Source organism: Pteropus vampyrus, unplaced genomic scaffold, assembly GCF_000151845.1.
Source record: "Pteropus vampyrus isolate Shadow unplaced genomic scaffold, Pvam_2.0 Scaffold225, whole genome shotgun sequence".
NCBI classification, from domain to species: domain Eukaryota; kingdom Metazoa; phylum Chordata; class Mammalia; order Chiroptera; family Pteropodidae; genus Pteropus; species Pteropus vampyrus.
Window position 1 is genome coordinate 2,750,637 of NW_011889006.1, and position 22,746 is coordinate 2,773,382.

Genomic DNA, 22,746 nt, shown 5'->3' on the forward strand with positions numbered 1-22,746 from the left:
TCATGCGACAGATGATATTTCACGCCCAGTGTATAAGCTCCGATGAAGAGGTATTTACAACCTGTGCGAAGGACTTGATTTTGGCTTCTGGCCTGACTGGTACTTTTGCTGCCATGGTGGCACTGTTATCCCCATACGTGGATAGGCAGATCCACAAGATGACATCCGCTATGGCTAGGTTGGGCAATGTGGAAATGAAACGCAAGGAGCATTCCACCTAAGCGTGCTCCCTACTGCCTACCGCACTCCCAGACCAGCCAGTGCACGGAGGGAGGTGTGACCAAAAAGCAGGAGCAGAGCAGTGCCCGGCCTGTTCAGCTGTGAGAGTGAGCCACAAGCAAATGCGGTTTGCTCTCCTGGTGGCAGGGTCACTGCGGAAAAGAATGAGCAGCAACTTAATGAAGTGCTGCTGGCGCTGTGGAATCAGCTGTGCCCTGACCAGCAATTGACTTTTATTCCCGGGAAAGCCACAACCCATGAGGTGGGGCTGGCCGATTATCTCCCGGATTAGGGATTCGGCTGGAACACTCGGTTGGCAAGGGAGCCAGTTGACCTGAAGACTCGAGAATGAATAAGGTTACGCCGCCCCTGCATGCTGCCATGCCGAACATCACGTACATCATGGACCGGTCGTCACATGAACTTGGACGATACCATTATGTGGTGGACTTGGCAAATGCCTTTTTCTCTAGCTCTATCCTGTGCCATTGTCTCGTGGTTCAAAATTTAGCCACGTGGAAACGACTGCCGGCAGTGTACTTGTATCATTACATTGATGACATAATGCTAACCTCTGATTCTCTTACAGAACTAGAAGCAGTGGCAACCAGCCTGTGAGAAGCTCTCGCTGACTGGGATTGGGCAGTCAACGAGGACAAGGTCCGGGGACCTGGGTTCTCTGTCAAATTCTTGGGAGTTGTCTGGTCGGGTGAAACAAAAGTAGTGCTGGAGGCAGTGATTGATAAGATACAGGCATATCTCTGACCTGACACCGTGAAGCAGCTCCAAACCTATTTGGGACTGCTGGGATTTTGGATAATGTTCATCCCTCATTTTGCCTCCTTGATGCAACCTCTGCATCATTTAATGCAATGGGATGACCAATGGGATTGGAACCCCCAAACAGAAGAGGCCTTTCAGGCTACAAAGGGAGCTGTAGCACAAGCCCAAATGCTATGTGTTGTAGTTCCAGCCCTTCCATTCCTGCTTACAGTGCAGGTGGATGATGCAGGGTTTGGATGGGGCTTGTGGCAGAAGCACAATTCCCAGAAGGTGACAATAGGCTCTGGTCCCAATTGTGGAAAAGTGCGGCAGTGTGGTATTCTCTGATAAACAACTGGCTGCCATATATGCAGCCCTCCTGGCCAGTGAGGCCATCATTGGCCCTAATCCCGTAATTGTGCAGTCTACGTACCCCGTGGAGGGGTGACTATGGTCTTAAGTAAGACTCCTTGTATGGGAATTGCACGGACCCCCACACTGTCCAAGCAGAGCTCCGGGTGGAGCCTGCTAAGATGGGAAATATACCAAGTCTCTATGTAGAGGGTCGGACTCCCATCCCTGAGGATGCCTAGTACACAGATGGCTCATACCATGGAATAGGTAGTGAAATGATGGAGACTATCATTGACATGGGCTCGAGCACAAGTTGCTGTGTCACAACGCCTCTGGTGTGCTGAGCAGCACCCAGAAAGATGGTGGATAAAGAGTACTCCGGGGGTGATGCCCCGCAGGACTAAGCCACTCCAAGAATGGCAAGTGGATTGTGGGCCCAAGACAGAGCCCTCCAGGACAAATCCTGCACCGCAACCCTGTAGGGGTGGAGTGTGGGTCTCAGGTCTGGTGGGTCCCAGGTCTGGCTGTGATCCAGGTTCACAGCTAGTAATAGAATCCTGGATTTAGAGTGTTACATTAGTGTAGTAGGGCACCTGCACCTAAATTATGTAAACATACTTCAGCTTATTGTATCACACATGTGTGGCTGAATGCCACTATTGTACTCTGACCTGTGTGGAGCCATGCAGTCCCCTGGAGAGCAGAAGGGGAGCACAAGAAGTGGGAAGCAGGAGAAGTGTGTACAATACTGCACTCCCCACAATAAATTGGTGCCTTCTGTTTCATTCTCACGTCAGCCTTTTGTGCATTCTTCAAACTGGGCATCTCACCATCGAACCTTCCCTTCTCTATCAGCTCGGCACTGACATGGCAATGCTAATATCGGACAAAGTATATTTTAGAAAAAAATATCACTAGTCACAAAGAATGTCATTTCATTAGGAAAGAATGGGTCCATTCATGAGGAAGACATAACAAAGCTTAATGTTAAACATCTAACAGCAGAACATTGAAATACATTAGCAAAAGTGACAGACTGCAAAGAGAAATAAACTTTCAATTATAGTTGGAATTTTCAATACCTCTTTCTCAATAACTGATAGAACAAATGAACAGGAAATCAGTAATGATTCAGAACAACACTATCAACCAACTTGACCTTACCAACATTTATAAAACTATCTTCCCAACAACAGCAGAACACACATTTTTTTCAAGTGCACATGGATCATTGCCAAGATAGACCTTTTTTTAGATCATAAAACAAGTCTCAAAAATTTTGAAAGGAATCAAATCATGCAAAACATCTTCTTTCACTACAGAGAAATTAAGTTAGAAATACGTAAAAGCAAGCTATCTAGACGATCCCCCCAAATATTTGGAAACTAAATAACACACTTCTAAATCCAGGGGTCAAAGATGAAACCAAGAATGAAATCAGAAGATATTTTGAATTAATAAAACATAACATCAAAATTTGTGGAATGTTGCTAAAGCAGTATGTAGATGAAATTTATAGCACTAAACATCAGTAGTAGGAAGAAGAAAATTCTCAAATCAATGACCTCAGCTTCCGTCGAAAGAATCTAACAAAAGAAGGGCAAATGAAACCCAAAATAAGTGAAGAAGAGAAATGAAGATTAGAGTAGGAAGAGAAATGCAGATTAGATTAGAGAATGAAACAACAGAAAAATCATTGAGAAAATCAATAAAACTAAAAGATACATGAATATCAAATAAGCATATGAAAGAATTTTCAACATTACTGGTCATTAGAGAAATTCAAATTAAAACCACAGTGAGATATAATTATATAGCTATTAGAAAGTCTCAGTTTAAAAAGACTAAACATAAATGTTTACAAGGATATGGAGCAACCAAATTCTCACATACTACTGATGGAAACGTCGTATAAATATTTTTAAAAATTCATAAAATGTTAATTATATACTTACCACATGACTAGGCCATTCTACTCTGAAGAGAAATGAAAGTATATACATATATGTTCATATAAAGACTTTTACATTACTGTTCATAGCACCTTTATTTGTAATAGCCCCAAACTGGAAATACTCCAAGTGTCCATAAGCAGATGAATGGATAAACAGATTGTGATATATCTATACAATGTAATAGAAAGGGTTAAAGTCTTGATATGCATAGCACATGTATGAATCTTAAAATAATTATGCTGAAAAAAGCACATACAGTATCATTCCACCCCAGAAAAAAGCACATACAGTATCATTCCACTTATGTGAAAATCTAGAAAATGAGAACCAATCTATAGAGACAGAAGGTGGATCAGTGGTTGTCTGGGAATGAAGATGTTGCTGGGGAAGGCCAGGAGGGTGGGATTATAGGTGGACACAAGGAAATTTTTGGAGGTGATAGATGTGTTCATTATCTTGATTGTGGTGATGATTTCATGGGAGTATACATAGGTCAAAATATCAAATTGGCACTTTAAAAATGTATTTATTTTATGTTAATTATGGTTTAATGAAGCTGTTCGAAATAAAAACTGACCTGAAGTCCAAGACAAAAAAAAAAAAATCAAACAAACAAAAAACCACTTTAGATCAGTATTGATATTAGGACACTCCAAAATAGTTTTTTTTTAAAGAGAAGTTGTCAAAAATATTTAATAACTATTTGGGTAGGAAAAGGGGAACATGAGACTATTTGTTCACATATTAATACTTCTATTTGCATAAAGAAATTATCATTCTTACTGTTATAAAGACATAGTAAGAGGACCTGGAAGCACACAGAAAAGGCTAATAATGGTGGTTATCTGGGTGGGGTGGGGGAAAAAGGAATTTGGGAATGAAAGTGTGGAATAGGACTAGGAGCAAGATTTTTCACTAACTTATTTTTATAGTTTTTATTTTTTGAACTCTAACTACTTTTACTATTTTAGACGACAATTAAACAATAAAGTAGAACTCAGTTCAGGCTGAGAAATAGATAAGAGAAAATATTGATGAATATCAGATAACATGGAGGAAAGTATTATTTCTTGGACATGAATCTCAGTTGCGTGTGTGCGTGTATATTGTGTTATGTTATAAAATATGAACTGCAGTCAAAAAAAATGGAAGGCACTCTTCTGAAAAACCTGGTCTCTCTTTTCTTTCCTCCTACTGTATCTTTTCTTTCTTTATTAACTTTTGGGTTGTACATATTACATTGCATTATAGTTTATTCTTCTACCCATCTGTCTTCTCATCTGGATTATAAATACCTTGAGGATAAGGACTATAAGGAATGTTTGATCCATGCATGCATGAGCAAAAAAGAGAATAAATGAATGAGTAGGTGAATGAATGAATGAATGAAAAGATTCAGATGTATAGAAAGCTGCTACTTAAGCCACATTTAGGTAGGGATGAGAGAGTGGTGGGCTAAAATAATTTTCAAGGCATTTTTCTCTTTGATGATGCGCACAAACAACCTTTTGGAGTCAGTGTAAAACTGAGGGACCTCAGGAATGAGCGATACATGACCAAACTCAATCATCCTTCAACAAATGTGTTCTAAGCTCCTATCATATGCTAGAAACTTGAGATTTACTGAAGGAAAGGATAGTGAAGCTCAAGATTTTTCCCAGAGTCTCACCTCAGATGAACATTAGGTCCTCAGTAGATGTGGCTCCCCTGCTCATCCTTGGTTCATTGAGAACCTTGGGCTTCTCTGTGCTGGGTTCAGGTAGTCCCTCTGAGATACTTACATTTATCTAACTTAATAACTTAATAACTGGGGGTTTGTTGTTCTTTTTAATCCTTTCTTGCTCCTCCCTATTTTTCAATTAGAGTCCCCTCTTCCTTATTTTTCCCTTTACTGGTTTGGAAATTACATGCTTTGTTTATTTTAGTGGCTACCTTAAAATATTGCTTTACATATTTAATTTGAAATATGGAGTTAATCACCATCTCTATCTTTCTCCTGAAAAATACAAGGACTTTAGAATATTTTGTTTCTGCACTGAGAGAATTGTATTAAAAATCTTCTGCTGTCCTCAGATTTGTCTATTTCTTCAGTTTGTTTTATATATTTTGAAATGATGTTATCGAGTGCACGCAAAGTTAGGATTGTTAGGTCTTTCTGTTTAATTGGCCCTTTAATCACCATGTAATGTGCCCCTTTAACTTTTAGGAATGCTTCTTATCTCACAATTTAATATTAATATTGCCATCTCAGCTTTTAGTTGCTATTTGCTTATTATGTTTTTTCCATCCTTCCACTTTCTACATATCTGCATATTTATATTTATAGTGCGTCTCTCATAAATAGCATATATATATATTTGAGTCTTTTAAAAAAATACCCATTTGGAAAAATTTGCATCTCTTAATTTGAATGTTTAGTCTATTTAGTTGTTGATATAACTGAGTTTAAGACTGCCATTTTGATTTTTTTTTCTATTTGTCCTGTATATTCTTTGTTCTTTTATTCCATTTTTCTGCCTACTTTTGGATTAATCAAGTGTTTTTATTATTCTATTTATCTCCTCTATTAATTTAATTATATCTTTTAAAAAAATATTTCTAGTAGTTTCCTGAGACATGATAATGTGCATCTCTGACTTTTTATAATGTACCTTAAATTAGTTCTTTACCACTTTATGAACAGTTTAACTGCATTTACCAGTCTTGTCTTTTGTATTTTTGTGGTCATATTCTTTTACATATGTTATAAACTGGACAAGATAAAGTTATTATTGCTTTAAGCAATCACAGTCAATACTGTTTTATATGAATCTACATATTTAACCTTTCTAATGCTCTTTAATCCTTTTTGCAGTTCTAAGCATCCCTCTGGAGTCATTTTCCTTCAGCCTGAGAAATTTCTTTAATATTTCTTATAGAGGAAATCTGTAGGTAATGAATTCTCTCAATAACATCTTTATTATATCTTAATTTTTAGAGGTAAGTTTCACTGAGTACAGAATTTTAGGACAGCAGATTATTTTTTTTCTTTCAGAATTTAAAAGATGGCCTTCTATGGTTTTCTGACTCTCCATAGGTTCTGTTAAAAAGTCAGCAATGAGTGTTATTGTTGTTACTCTACAAGTGTGTGTCCCTTTTTCCTCTGACTGCTTTTAAGATTTTCTGTTCCTCTTTGGTTTTTAGCAATTTAACTATGATGTGGCTATGCTTGGTTTTCTTTCTGTTTATCTTGCTTATAATTTGCTAACCTTGAATCTTTGAGTTGCTGTCTTTCATGTTTTGGCAAATTCTCAGTCACATCTTCAAATATTACTTTCCTCATTCTCTCTTTCTGGGACTCCTAAAACACATATATTAGGCCATTTGACTATGTCCTATATGTCTCGAAATCTCTTTTCTGTACCCCCCCATTTTTCTTCTATATGCTTCATTTTGAATATTTTATATTGACTATCTTTGACTTGCATAATCCTATCTTTTGCTGTGTCCATTGGATAAACCTATCAAATGAATTTTTATTTTCCAATATTTCATATTTCAGTTCTAGAATGTGCATTTGATTCTTTTTCTGCAAATTATAATTCTCTTTTGAAATTATTCATCTTTTCATTCATTTGTCCATCTTTTACTCTGCTTTCTTGAACACATTTATAATAGTTTTTTGAAGTCCTTGATCATCTGTGGGAGTGCTTCTATTGTACACTTTTTTTTTTCCTATTCATCAGACATTTTTTCTGTCTCTTCAAATACCTTGTGTTTTTTTTTCTTAATTGTATGCTGGATGTTGTGCAAAAAATAGAGACTGAAATCAATATTATTTCTTTCCAAAAAAAAAAAATACATAGTTCTTATTAGGCAAATAAGATGAGGACGAATCATCCCAATTCTATTAAAAATTGAGCTGTGTTGACTTAGTTGAGCTTTAATTGACTTAGTTCACCTCTGGTTTCAAATGTCTAAAGGGCAGGATCTTTTGTGTGCTTATTAAAGAACTCTTTTATTTGGGAGACAAGTTTGCCTCCCAAATAAAAATACTTTGAGACTGTGGGAGATTTCATTTTGTTTTTGAAGGCAATTCCTAGCCTCCTGAGTGTCTCAAAGAGGAAACCAGTCAATCTGTCATGGCACTTCAAGTAGCTTCCTTATACATACCCTCAGAGTTTCCTGTATTTTACCTTCAAGGCGCTTATCACAATTTATAATGATTTCTGTCATCTATTCTCCTCATCTTGTATCTTTAGCACCTGGGACAATGCCTGGCACATAGGAGGAGTTCAATAAATGTGTTGAGTAAACATGAACAAGTTCCAGTCAAGATGGGAGAGTAGGTAAACACTGTGCTTGCCACCTTTCACAATCACATCAAAATTACAACCAAACTGTAGAACAGCTATCATTGGGAGTCGCTTAAATTCTGGCTGAACAGAAGTCCTACAACTGGGGACATACAGTAGAGGCCATTTTGAGACTGGTCGGAGGAGTGGAGATGTGGAACAGGCTGGTTCCTCATCCATGTGTAGTGGTTGAGAATTGGGAGGGATATATTAGCTGTGAAGTTCCCCCTGGAGGAGTGAGGGGTTCTCAGCCCCACACTGGGCTCCTCAGACCAGGGTTCCAATGCCAGGAAGAGAAGTCTCCACTTCTGGCTGTAAAAACCCACAGAGATTATGGCTGATTAAGACGGAGGGCAACTAGAGTTGCAGACATTTCTCCTAAAGGGCCTGCATGAAGACTTACTCAGTGACGGACTCACTCACTCTGAGCTCGGGCTGGGGCAGCAGCTTGAAAAGCACCAGGAACATACAGGGAGGAATGCAATTGTCTGGCTTCAGGGCAAGGGCTGGAGGGGCAGCTTTCTCCTAGACAGAAGTGCTGGCAGAATCTATTGTTACTTTGTTGAGCCCTCCCCACTCCTGGTGAACAGACATAGGTGGCCATGATATCTGAATCTCCATCAACCTGGCTGGCTTGCCCTGGTGATTCTTGGACACCTCACCCCACCCAACTTGTGAGCCCACTCAAGCTGCTTCTGTGGCTTTTCCATACAAGTGGCCTGTCTTGGCTCATGCTGTGGACATATCTAAAATCTCTGAAAGTTTTGCAAAACCCATACAAGCTGCATCTGGCCTCTGCATGCCCCATACCTCTTGCTGAGCAGCTCCAAGCCTGGTTCATGGCTTGATCCCTCAAGGCTTCCTTCTCCCAGGACAGTGTGGGCAGCAGCCATCAGCAGATTGCTTAATGACTCTTGCAAGGTGGCTTTGGGCATGGCATAGACTGTGGCTGAACTTGGCCTGTGGCGGGGCCCCTCCCAGGAGGCCCCAGGGCTGGCACACCTGATAGCTGACTTCTGACCAGCTCAGAGCACCACCTGGGGCTGCATTGATGACACACCCAAAAGGCAGACTGGGCAAGCACCAGAGCCCTGCTAAAGCGAATCCTGCTCCATAGAGTCAGTCTCTCACCTGCCACTTCTCACAACCAATCAGCCCAAGGGTCAATTCCTTTCAATGACATGAAAAGTGAAATGAAGGCTCAACTACAACAGGAGGGCACACACAACCCATAAAAGGGACATATCTGGAGTAGCTGGCCCAAGTGACCAGGGAGACTGTGTCACTTGGCCCCACAGGACACCTACTATATAAGGCTACTCTACTAAGACTGGGAGACATAGCAGCCCTACTTAATAATAGAAACAAACACAGGGAGGCAGCCAAACACAAGGAGGCAGCCAAAGTCGGGAGACAAAGAAACATGTCTCAAATGAAATAATAGAACAAAGCTCTAGCAAAAGAACTAAACAAAATGGAGACAAGCAATCTACTGGATACAGAGTTCAAAACACTGTTATAAGGTTATAAAGATGCTCAATAAACTTAGGGGAAAAGTAGAGAAACTCAGTGAGAGCTTCAACAAAGGAATAGAAAACATAAAAATGGAGATAGAAAATATAAAAAAGAACCAGTCAGAAATGAAGAATACAATAACTGAAATAAAGAATACCCAGAGGAATCAACAGTAGATTAGATAAAGCAGAGGTCTAATTGGTGACTTAGAAGGTAAGGTAGCAGAGAACACCCGATCAGAACAGCAACAAGAAAAAGAATCCAAAAAATTGAGGACAGTTTAAGGGGCCTCTGGGACAACATCAAGTGTACCAACATTTGCATCATAGGCATAGCAGGAGAAGAGAGAGCAAGAAATTAAAAACCTATTTGAAGAAATAATGACTGAAAACTTCCTTAAGTTGATGAAGAAATAGACATACAAGCCCAGGAGGAACAGAAAATCTCAAACAAGATGAACCCAAAGAGGCCCACACTAAAACACATCATAATTAAAATGGCAAAGGTTAAAGACAAAGAGAGAATCTTAAAAGCAGCAAGAGAAAAGCAGTTAGTTACCTACAAGGAAGTTCTTAAAGACTTTCAGCTGAATTCTCAACAGAAATTTTGCAGGCCAGAAGGGTTTTCAGTGATGAAAACCCAGGATCTACAATCAAGATGACTCTACTCAGAAAAGCTATCATTTAGAATTGAAGGACAGATAAAGAGCTTCCCTGAAAAGAAAAAGCTAAAGGAGTTCATCACCACCAAACCAGTACTACAGGAAATGCTGGAGAGACTTCTTTAAGAAGAAGAAACAAGATAAATGATAAAAAATATGAATAATAAAATGGCAATAACTACATATCTATAAAAAATTACTTTAAATGTAAATGGATTAAATGCTCTAATCAAAGACATAGGGAGGCTGAATGGATAAAAAACAAGACCCTTGCATATGTTGCTTACAAGAGACTCACTTCAGATCGAAAGACATGTGCAGACTGAAAGCAAAGGGATGGAAAAAGATATTTCATGGAAATGGAAACAAACCAATAAAAAGCTGGGGTAGCAATACTTACACCAGACAAAATAGACTTTAAAACAAAGGTCATAACAAGAGACAAAGAAGGACCCAGTAATCCCACTCTGAGTATTTATCCAAAGAATCCCAAAGCACTACTTCGAAAGGACATGTGCATCCATATGTTCATTGCAGCATTATTTACAACAGTCAAGATATGGAGGCAACCTGGGTGTCCATCAATAGATGATTTGATAAGGAAGAGGTGGTATATATATACAATGGAATTACTCAGCCATAAAAAAACAAAGTCTTGTCATCTGCAATAACACGGGGAGACCTAGAAGGTATTGTGCTGAGTGGAGTAAGTCATGTAGAGAAAGGCAAATACCATATGATTTCACTTATATGTGGAATCCAAAGAACAAAATAAACAAAACAGAAACAGACTCATAGATACAGAGAACATTTTGATGGTGGCCAGATGGGAGGGAGCTTTCGGGGAGGAAAGGGGAAGGGATTAAGAAGTACAAATTGGTAGTTAGGAAATAGCCATTGGAATGTATAGTATAGTATAAAGAATATAGTCGATAATATTATAATAACTATATATAGTGTTGGATGGGTACTAGATTTAGCAAGGTGATCACTTTGTACGTAAATGTCTAATTATCATGTTGTACACCTGAAACTAATATAATATTGTATGCCAACTGTAATTAAACAATTTTAAAAATTATTTTTTAAAAAGCCATGAACAAATGAAGCTTGTGACTTGGGCCTCAACCTCTTTTAGGGTACAATTGTATATGACCTTGGGCTAGTTATAAAACTTATCTGAATCTTAGTTTATGCATTTATAAAGTAGGGATAATATTGTTTTATCTACCCCAGAGTTTGGGAATGTTATGTCTGTAGTAGATGCTTAGTAAATATTGGTAGAATGAGTGAATGTGCATGCTATCTCTGTAATAAATGACACCTGTGTTTTAACAAGAATTTCTTTCATCTAACAGATGAGAGAAATTGAGTACTCAAGCAAGAAGAATCTTATTTATTGAGTGGGAAATGAAATTCAGGATTCCATATAGTATTGTCCAGGAGTCTATATTTCTCTTCTGGTTGTAACATAGTGCTAGATATTTTTTAATGGGAGAGGGGGAAATTTTTAAAATAAATTTGGACCAAATTAGTAATGATTGACTTTTCCAATTCCTAAGGGGTTTGTGTCTGCCACAGATTTTAACTAAGTCTGGTCTACCAAGAGTAGAGATTCTAGATTGCTTGTGTCTTAAAAATCTGTAAGAAAGACACAATAGTGAATGTGAATCTGAAGATCAGGGAGAGTTCTATAGAGCTAGCATTCTCATCAGTCGGTACAGCTAATTGGCCTTGTGAAACAGTGGCAGGATAAGATCCTGATCTTGGAGGGATGGCAAAAATGCTTTCAGCCTAACAATTCCTTATCTTACATGCCTCACAGGCTGGCCTAGCTTAATCTGCCTATTTCTATCATCAGGGCAGTAAAAATACCCTGCATATAAAATACAAATGCCACTCGGTTTTTTTTTGTTGTTGTTGTTCATTGCTTCTCCACCACGTCCGCCCACTTCTGGAATTTCTCGCACCTGACATTTCCTTAGGCATACAGAATACAGAGAAGAGAGAAGATGCAGCAAGGGTCCAAATGTAGTAACTAGAGTTACATATTTTATTTGAACCTCATCTCTGGAGAAAGGGGAACAGAGCTGAGAGGATTACGTTAGAGATAGCCTGATAAAACCCCTGAGATGCGGGGTATGCGAAGGAAAAAAATCCTTCATTAGAATGTCTGTTGAAGGTGAAATGAGGTGCACCTGGATGAGGAATTCAGAGATAATTCTTTGTATTTAGTATTGTGATCTAGAAGCAAGATCACACTGCTGAGCAAGGAAGAAGGGCAGCAGGTAGAAGAGTCCCAAAGCAAGTACTGCTAGTTAGTAACTTGTCTAGGACTTCTGACCAAATGACCCAACTTGCGTGGAGAGGGAATCAAGGGAATCTGACCCCTTATTCCCAGTTCACCTTCTAGTGATCCTCAGTGTCACTGCCCTTAGGTGAATATGAATTCATATGTTGACGCCTCCTCTCTACTGACTGTGTCCTAGGCTGAGTTTGACTTAGAGAGCTGGAAGGCTTAGACTGATACAGAGGCCAGTACTGCTGCCAAGAATAAGTTTGATCCCTTGGCCTGGATTTGGACTTGGGCTTGGGTTCAGGCTCGGGCTCGGGCTCAGGCTCAAGTTCCAGCTCTGTCTCGGGCTCGAGCTCTGTTTCAGGCTCCAGCTCAGATTCGGGCTCTAGCTCTGATTCGGGCTCCAGTTCACTACACAGGTCTAGGTCCAGACCTCTCATAGCCTCTTGTTCTGACTCCAGCGTGGGTTCCAGCTCCATGTCCAGCTCTGACTCCTCCTCTGTTATAGGCTCTTGGATCATGGTGAAGCCAGAACTTACATTTTTGGGGGCATCTAGAATACTGCTGCTTATTTTATGTCTTGACTCTGCATCCTGAAATATACATAATTAGATGTGTTAACATTTCCAATTAAATCTAACTTTTGAATAGTCAAGGAATTTCAAAATACAATAGGATTTAAGGTACCAGAATCATGGGTTCCTGGCAAAATAGAAAAAAACTTCTGGCCTAAATCTGTTTTTCATCTTTTTTGTACCCTCTGGTTCCTCAGTTACCCATTGTTTTTTAGGCTTAATCAATCCATAACTTCTGGTTTCTCTGGATTTCCTACCTAGCCTGGATTTCATGGTCAACCATTTGAATAACAATGGTCTTGGCGGCATTCTGAAACATCTTGTCTTCTCGATCTTACTTGTCTTCCTATCTCCCAATGTAATCCTCAGCAGGACCCTTCATGACCTAGACTCTTGCCATCTTCTTTGGCTTTATCTCCAGCTGTAGTCCCCACTCTTTGCTCTAGCCATTAAGCTGACCAAAGATGCCTGACTACTGCTTACCTTTGCGTATGCAGCTAGCTCCCTGTGTCTGCCTTGTCCTTCTCCATCGTTCCAGATTCAGATCAAAGATCATTAACCAGGATATTAAATTCCTTTGTGTTCCAACTGTACCTCACTCACATCTTTATCATAGTACCAGTAATATATTGCCTTATTCATTTACAAATCTATCTCCCCTATTAGACCCTAAGCTCCTTGAGGTAGGACAGTGCCTGGTACTTGATATCCCCAGTACCAGGGGGCCTGTCACAGAGCAGACCCCCTACAGGCTTCATGAATCAGCCTTGCAGCAGCATTCCACAGAATTAACAACTTCCACCTTTCCTGAAATATTTTTTTCTCTTCCACCATATGACATTTTTTTTTGCTTTTCTCTCTTCCTTTCTGGTTGCTTCTTCCTGGTCTCTCTGTTGTCATCACTACTTCTTCTGGACTTCTGAATGTTGGCATGCCCCAAGGCTTAACCCTGGGACCCTTCTCTTCTCCATCTACACTGCCCCCATAGGCAATTTTATTTAGTCCCGTAATTTTTATTACCATCTTTGTGCCAATGACTTTTTGGTTATAACTCTTGCCCTAATCTGCTGGTTCATATATCCACTTCCATTCTTGACATCTCCACTTGGATGTTTAATAGGAATCTTGAATTTAATACATCCAAAATTGAAATTTTTCCTCTCCTAGTCTTTCCTAGCTTAAATGCTAGAAGAAAAAAAAAAAATGACATACTCAACACCAAGTTTTCAACAAAAAAAAACCTTTGCTTTTTCTTAATATAAGTCCTGATGAGAATATTAGTAAACTAGAAAAATACTTTTTAAAAACACAGTGAATATAATGTTCATCTTAGGTCAACTATCACAGATACATAAGAAGCTTTCTCATTTAATTCAGGAGTAAGGCAAGAGTCACCATTATTACTTAAATTGTTCTGGGAGGTTTGTTTGGCTAATGCCATAATATATGATACTGAAATAAGAATTCTAACAATTAAAAAATAAGAGATTTATATTATTTGTATAAAATATTTTTTGATTTAGAAAACTCAAGAGAATTAACAATGAAACCTTTTAGGACTAGTAAAAAGATTCATAAGGTGGCCAAATAATTTAATAAAAATCAATAGGTTTCTTATATGCTAGCAGTTGCCAGTTGGAAAATATAATGAAAAAAATTCATTTTAAAAAGCAATAAAAAAGTAAAACATAAAGTATATCTAGGATTTGTCTATATGAAGAAAGTCACAAAACCTGACTATGAATACAGCATTTAAAAAGTCTAATAATTGTAGACACTGCCAATATAGAAAAAATATGTTTGATTCTATTTGTTGGGGAAAAAGTTATTCTAGATAAGCAGAGGCACATACCTGTGAGAATTCTCAACAAAGCAAAGAAAATGCTTGGTAATATATTACTTTAAAATAGAAAAATAAATAAAAGGGTCATGTCTCATAAGCTTGGATATCTTTTACTTTTTAAGGTTTTTATAAACACATTACTCTGGTAATATTTTTTTGTCATAAAAATTCAAACATTATTGAAATGTAAATCAAAGAATCAAGGAGTTAATTTTAAAAATTTCCAGTCATTAGGTAATATTTTGGTGACCATCTGCGTTTTAATTTCCTTTTGGTAGGCGGAACTGTTAACCTTCACAGATACTGATTTGAAAATACTGAGGCAGGCCCAGTTCTTTACTTAGTATTAATAAATGGTTAAAAGTTCTGGCTTGTAAATCATTCTCCTTTGTATTTGGTCAGGCAGAGTAAATCAAATTACTCACAATGTAAATAATAGCCAAAGTGTTAGACTGACAGATCTTTACCTCTGCTAGTTCATTAGTTTTATTATTCATCCCAAGGGTAGGGTAGGGGTAGATTCTAAAGGTATAGCTAGAGGAGATGTATAAAATATTTAGTCATTGATATGGTGCTTGGCAGTAACCACGCCTGCTGTAAAAGGATCCTTGAAGCCTTTGCTGGGTTGGACAACCTTCTCTCCAGTTGGGAAAAGGCCCTGAATGGCACTCAGATGTCACAGCCCTGGGGGAACCTGGGACTCAGGTCCACTGCTATTTTCTAACTGATAAGGGAACTTCAACATCTCAACATCTCAAAGTCTGGCACAGCCATACTCAAAAACCTTACCTGGACGTTGCTTATCTACATCTGATCAGGGCTCTCCCCCACCTCACCCCTACCTCACCCCCACCTCACCCCTCCTCCTCACCCCCAGCCCAATGCTTCACATCATCCAACCTTGTCTGTTTCTGAGTAGGTTTCCTGTATCACTGTCTCAGATTCATCCACACTCAACTCGGAGGACTCTGGAAACTTCCTTGACAAGGCAAACAGCACAGCATCATGGAGAGTGAGGAACAGCTGGGCCTTGGTGATACCAGCATCAAAGAAGTCATTCCTCTCAAATGCCCTGACCACAGAAGCTACAAACCAAACCCGGAGCACACACAGGGTCAGACACCTGGGGAGGAAAGCACCCAGGGTGCAAAACACAGCCCTCTCATAGGGTGAAGGATACTCACAGTGACTCCCTGCAATGAGCACCAAAATGTTGGCATTTTGGAAGGCATTGCACATCTGCGGGGAGAGAGTAAGTCAGTGTTAGGGATCTTCATACTCACTAAGAAAGGGCCTTCTAATTAGTTGTGTTTTAAAATTCCTTTGGTCATTCACTTGTCTGGGATATATGTACCTTTGCATTCCAATTCAGCTCTATAAACATTTGATGGGTGGACTTCTATATGCCAGGAAGTGTCTAAGGTGCTGGGACTACAAAAGAGAATCAGATGGTCTTACATGGTGTAGGGAGTGAGAGGGAGGGTTGCGCATGGTCTTAAGCAGGGAACAGTTCAGGTAGAGATAATGTTCATGTGAGTACAGTGCTAGGATAGAGACAGGCACAGGTGTGATGGGAACACACTGGATGGTCCTCAAGAACAACTATATCTTGTCATTAGTGCTTAGTGTTTGCATATGATCCCCTTCTCCCTGGAGTTCACTGAACAGAGGAGGTAAAACATGGCCCAGAGATGGTCAAGGGTATAGCAGGAAATGGAATTCAGGAACCCTGAGGGTCATAATCAGAGCTGCCCTGTAAAATTACATCTGACTTTAGTAAAACATCAGATATTTAGTAGTATCAGATTAAGAAGGATCTGATATTGATCTCGAATTTTCTTCAGCCAATATATATGCTCTGGGGCAATAAATCTTAAAGTTCAATTCAATGAAAGTCAGTATTAACTTTAATACTCTGATCAAATAAGCCAATCCTGAGCACTAAGCTAAAATGTCAAGAAAAACAAAAACAACTAAAACAGACAGACTCTATTTCTTTCACTACCAAGAAAAAACAAGGAAGCCATTCTTGATGATAAATCATAAAGTATAAAGATAAAGTATGAGGTCATTTGGTAAAGAGCCACAGTGGACATACTCTGAAAGACAAGCAATGGGAGACTGAATTAGGAAGAAGATTGAATTGAGAGGTTGTTTGCTGGGATTTTTCTTATTAATATTAAGTTTTCAATTATAAAGTAAACAAAATATAATGATTTCCTCCAATACAGTGGTATAGAACAATTACAAAAGAAATGCAGAAACCTGTAATTTTGAAGTGTAAAAGTGCACCATGAATCTCCGAAGGCTGCGCAGTAAAGGTGTCTGATGTTGCCTCCACATTGGTGCTGGAGCAGAAAGTCATCAACATAGGCCGAGTATGGATGGGTCATACCAAGGACCAGAGCATATGGTGCCTCCACAAAGAAGGAAGGCAAGAGAGGAGTGAGAGGAAGAGAGGATGGCACAACTGTTTTAAGTTCCAGTGCTGGACAGGCCACTTACTTGCTGTGAGCCCAGAACTCCTAGGGGGAAATACGGCTTGTCTCTAGGGCTATGTGAGAATTAAATGAGATCATGCATATAAGTGTGTCCAACTCAGCCTGGCATTTAGAAGGCATACAGTAATGTGAGTTGAATGAAATCACAGCTATAGCGCAAGACTGGGAAAAGAGACCACAGCCCAGTAGGATGACCTAAAGTGGAAAAGCCCAAAAGATAAAACATAATCAAGTATACTTGAGTCTGAAAATGGGGGGTGGGAAAAGGATCTCATAGATGGAAAAGCCCTGAATATTAATCTTTTCCAAGCCTCTCATTTTATAGATGAGGAAACCAAGACCCCATGAATTTAGTAAGTTGCCCCAGGTCAGATGGACAGTCAGCAGAAGTAAAGCCACATCCACAGACCACCCATCCAGAGTTCTTTTTGACATGAGAAGCTTCCTACTGCTTCAGACCAAAAGGGAACTGGACTCACTTAAGAAAGAATCACATTCCTTTAGGAATAAGGTTTGATAAACTAAGATCTGAGGATAAAAGATGGAAAATCAGCCAAATGAGTATATCTCAAAAAAAAAACAAAAAATGAAAACAAGTGGGTGCAATCAAAGCTGGGTTGGTCAGGATGTTTAAATCCAAGCCATCACCAACAGGAGCCAGAGTGAGATAAAGGGCTATAAACTGAGATAAGCTGGCTGAGAAAAAGATATTTTATTGATGAGACATTAAATAATAAAACCAGTATGGTTAGTTGTGCACCTCAACTGTCCATATTGTATAAGAAAGAGAGAAATGAAAACTGTCAGAGAAACCAGAGAGTGGGAAAGAAGCCAGGATTTAGGGACACAGCTTTTGAAGGAAAAATCTTCCCTGCCCCTTTCGCCCAAAGTTGCAGGCAATGAAGAGGGAACTGGGGATGATCCTATAGGTACTGGACCAGACAGCCCCAGGCTTGGGGTGTCCTTCCATCACAATTTCTTCAAATCTGAGTGCCTTTTACAATGTGTAGGTCAGAGCAGCTGAATAGCGGAGAATTCTTGGTGAGCTCTTTTCTGCAGCATTCAGACCTATTCCCCGAAAAGATTTGCAGCTAACCCTCAGGATATACTAGAAGTTGCTGGGTGTGGCATAGATTGCTGTTTCAGTGGTGTTAAGAGTTTCCTGTTTTTCATTCCTTGAGAAATAATATGCCATGCTTACGGAACCAACCCCAGTTCAGTACATCAGAGTTGGTTCATTTTCTTTTTATTCTGGTTGACCTTAAACTATCTTCAGTGTTCAAGTTTCTAGTGGCCTATGAGTCATATAGCAGCTGATCAATGACTAACAGAATTCAATCAGGATTGGGGCTGGGGTGGTGGGGTAGGTGGGGATCTTACCTGTCTTAATATGACTAAAGCCCGAGAATCCACAAAATGTACCATGGAGAAATCCAGGATGATGGTATGAGTGCTGGGTAGAAGAGATGATTCTGAATAAGGCGCGAGTGCTCTACTTCTGACCTGACTTGGAGCAGCATCAGGAAATGACCTCGAGGGTTCATTAGAAAGCCATTCTTTCTCCACAGGCTCATAGGTTTGCCCTTGATTTCTCAGAAATGTGGAAGATACTGCGTATGGCATTTGGTCATCAGATGAAATTTGGCTTGTGCTCCCACCCTCCAAACGTGAGCAGCGGATCAGGTTAATGGAGGATGTGCTGTGGTCCTGTTTACTTTCAAATCGTTCTGTGTAAATAACCTGGGACAAGAGGTAGGGGAGAACTATGATAAGATTCAAACAAGGCCTGGAAGTACTTGCAACTACGCCATTTCTGTCTAGTCGCTTCTCTTTCCCTTAGGAAATGTCTCCACAGACTAAGTACTCTACATTTTTTTACTTGGTTATCTCATTGTCACTTTAAGCTAATGGCAAAAACAAACAACATTCATCTTTCCTTATCCTCATCACTCACGGCATCTCCTCCCCAATTCCCTGTGTGTATCAATGACATTATCAATGTCCTAGTGAGCCGGACTTAAAATCATCTTTGATTTATTCTTTTCCCTCATCCCTGGGTTCTAATTAGTTTAGTGCTTACTAATGCTTTGCTCTTTTCTCAACACCCCTTCTTTTATCAGTGGAACAGTCTCTGTCAGACTCCATAAGAAGACAAAAATTACTTGAGTAGGGCTGTCTTTACCTTTCACTCCTTTTTCCTCCTAATTGGCCTGGAGTGCCTGTCAGAGCTTAAGGTCAGTATCAAGCATAAGGAATACAACAGCATGCAAGATGTGAATACCAACTCTGCAGTCACAGGGACCAGTTTGTATCTGGGGAACTGGCACATGTCTATTCAAAGGATAAATAACAACATATATGGACAAGAACTATAAGGCACATAGAAAAAATGGAAATAATTCATTTGCTCGAGTAGTATAATTTGGGGTAATGTTAAAAAAAGTTCTAATAATGTTGCTTATGAAATAAAATTTTAAAAGAGAAAAACTATGAAGATAAAAACTATGCAAGGTAGTATATATTGTATAGCAAAATAAGTTGTGTGGATAGATAATATTACAGTTCAAAAGAGAGAGGTGTTCTCCAAGGTTTGAAGGTCACTGAGGCCAGGTCTTTAGGGGACAGCTGTGGACTGGCTCAGTAGCGGGGAGATGCAAGGTTTTCCACACAAAAGGAAACCTCTGAGAGCCTCCTTTTTCTCTCCTTCATCTACTTTATACTACTATCTTTCAAGGGCTTTCATAATTCACTCATGCTGTGTCTGCCCAAACTTACTTCCTAGGCCAAGCCTCTTACTCTGAGGACCTCATACTTATTCATTGTCTTTGTCCAACCCTATCCATGGACTGAGAGTCCTATTTTTTTTTTTTCCAGCCTCACATAAATCCAAATTTCTTTCTTCTGCCTAACTCACATTCATTGCTACCATGAAATTTCTGACTTTTTGAGCTTATGCTGATCTCTCTTTACCTGAAGTCTTAGAGTTGTTAAAATATTAACACATAATTTAGAGCATAAAAATATATTGTATGGTATGGTTTACTACCCTATTTCATTAGTTTTAAGATGCATCACTACTTTTTGTGTTATCAAGGAAAAGAAAACACTGCAAGTTAAACTATGACATGCCATCGATTATATAATGCATCCGCATTTCAGAGATGTGAAAAAAATGTCTATCTTAGGATTGATAAAATACAATAATAGCCTTTTTGGTCACATTAATAGAGCTGTCTTCCTAGTTTGATTTAAAACTATGGATTGCTTCAAAATAATCCTGTGATTTTTGAGGGACTATAGGTGGGTGGGATTATCAATGAAACAAGGTTGGCTATGAGCTCATAAATCTTAAAGTGGATGGTGGGTACATAGAGGCTTGTTATACTTGTCTCTATTTTTGTATACGTTCAAAATTTTCCATGAAAAAACTTTTTTTCTTTTTAAAGAACAACATGGATGAACCATGAAGACATTATGCAAAGTAAAATAAAGCAATCACAAAAAGACAAATACTGTACAATTTCACTTATATGGGGTATCTGCAGTACTCAAATTTATAGAAACAGAAAGTAAAATGGAGGTTGCCAGTGTCTGGGAGGAGGAGGAAATGGAAATTAGTTGTTTAATGGGTACTGAGTTCCAGTTTTCTAAGATGAAAAAGTTTTGGAGACAGATGGTCTTAATGGTTGTACAATAATGTGAATATATTTAACACTACTGAACTGTACACTTAAAAATGGTAAAGATGATAAATTTTATGTTATTTTTTTTACCACAATAAAAAGAAAAAGAAAAAGGAACTGCCCGAAGATAGAAAACCTTAAAAAAGTCTTTTTTCTTTTTCATGGTGTCATAGTTCTGGGTGCATAATAGAAGCTCAATAATACTAGATGATCCTATTCTACTCTAAAGTGTATTTGCTGTTGTCCTGTAAATACTCTCTACAATATTCAGTGCAGTGTAGATACAAAATAAAAATTAAATATAGTGTTAATTTTGTCCTCTTGGCAGAGAAATTGGTATTTTCAGGGAGCTCAGTAGAACCTACGCTTCGTTAGGGTGTATGGCAACGAGAGTGGGAGCTTGGTGTTTGCAGGGGTCTACATGAGGAGGCAGGCAGGAGGCGTGTGTGTGTGTGTGTGTGTGTGTGTGTGTGTGTGTGTGCGCGCGCGCGCGCGTGCTCGTGCTCATGCGCCCCTCCAGAGTGTGGGTATAGACTAGGTAAAAGGCTTCAAACCTAGAAATGAGCAGCCCTGCTCTGGGGGAAAAAGAATATTTAGATCAAGTCTGAGTTGGAAATAATGAACACTTTGTTCATCAGCTAAAATAACCTTCAGATGCTATAAAATTCCCATCTGTGCTTATCTGCTCTTAACTGCCCACCATCATTTCCTTGGTCACAGACAGACATTAGGTGACCCTGGCAGATCCTTGAAAACCCCAGCCACCTTGACCCTGCCCTAGTTGGAATTAGAAAATTTTAAATCTTTAAGTTCTTTAATTTCAGAAATCTAAAAGCAGGCAGCTAAAAGTCAGAGAAATAGATACAATTAGGGAATTGCCGACAATCTCAATGAGCCAACTGTACTCTCTGAGCTCAAATAAACCTCCAGCCACTCAGTAGGGACTCAAGAGTCAGGACGTTTCCTCCTACCTACTTTCAAGTCAAGATCTGACCTTTAAAGGGGAACCTGTGTCTTCACTTCTGAGTAGAAATCTTTAATTTCCAATTACCTGTGGTCCATCTAAGAGTGAAATCCCTGAGGTGATTTTGATTTTATTTCCTTTTCTTAAAACAAGTACTAGTGCTCTTCTTTATAAACTGTGGAGAAAAATGCAGAAAAGAAGAGATGTTTCTAACCCTAGGTGGTGGCTCCAGTTCATCACAGTTGCAGAAACAGTGACAAATCTTTCCTTCCCGTGAGCCGTTTTCGCTTTCATTAAATAGGACGAAAATTTCTTCTTCTTTAAGAGGCACCTTGACCATTTCAACCTGAAAGATATAAGAGGGCTCTCATACAGACAGCGAGTGGTGGAAGACAGGGTTACTTGGGGAGGGCGAGGGGAGCAGGCGGAGAAAAGCAGGGGAGGAAAGCCATTACCTCTCTCAACAGCTTGTCCTTTAGGTGGTGAATATTTACAAATGTAATGGAGTTGCAGCACTGGAAGATTTTCACCCCAGGAATGGTTGCAATCTGCAAGACAAATGTAAAATTAAGAGAAAATTTTCAGCTCTTTTATGGAATAAGAAAAAATCTTTAGAACTTCCTGGAGAATCTGTAGTCTTTATAAGAGGCAAGAGCTAGCAAATTCCTTCCTTGAATTTTCACCCCCTACTTTTTCTACTATTTTCTTTTCTCCTCCATTTTCTTACTCCTCTCTTTTCTTTTGGCCGCTGAAGAACATTTTAAAATTACCCTTAATTGGCCGCAGGACTCTGAGGATTTACCTACTTAAGCTCCCCACCTTTACCATTGTGCATCCCTTTCCCTGCCTTTGTCAATGTGTGTCTGTAGTGCAGCCAACACCACCAAAGAGATATGGGAGAAAACTAAGCAGCAGACCTAGTATATTCCATCATTTGGGCAAAGAAGTGGGACTGATTTAGATTCTTACCTCCCGATAGTCATGGACGCTTCTATAAATGTTGGTGTTAGGGATCTGACCCAGGAGGAGAATCTTAGTTCTGAAAGGGAATGCATTTGGCTTTAGGTCATAGTTGCCTTACCTT

The 22,746-nt window shown here is 39.2% G+C and overlaps 1 protein-coding gene across 1 annotated transcript in view; it reads right to left on the minus strand.

The window, feature by feature from the left end:
• Positions 1–12,209: 12,209 nt before the first annotated feature.
• Positions 12,210–22,746, minus strand: part of SLC26A8 (solute carrier family 26 member 8) — a 74,747-nt gene continuing 64,210 nt past the window's right edge. The window contains exons 16-19 of the mRNA XM_011373557.2: positions 18,396–18,755; positions 15,699–15,753; positions 15,415–15,599; positions 12,210–12,689 (exon numbers count right to left, since the gene is read on the minus strand). Of these exons, the coding sequence (XP_011371859.2) occupies positions 12,210–12,689; positions 15,415–15,599; positions 15,699–15,753; positions 18,396–18,755 (1,080 nt within the window). The remainder of the gene's footprint in view (positions 12,690–15,414; positions 15,600–15,698; positions 15,754–18,395; positions 18,756–22,746) is intronic.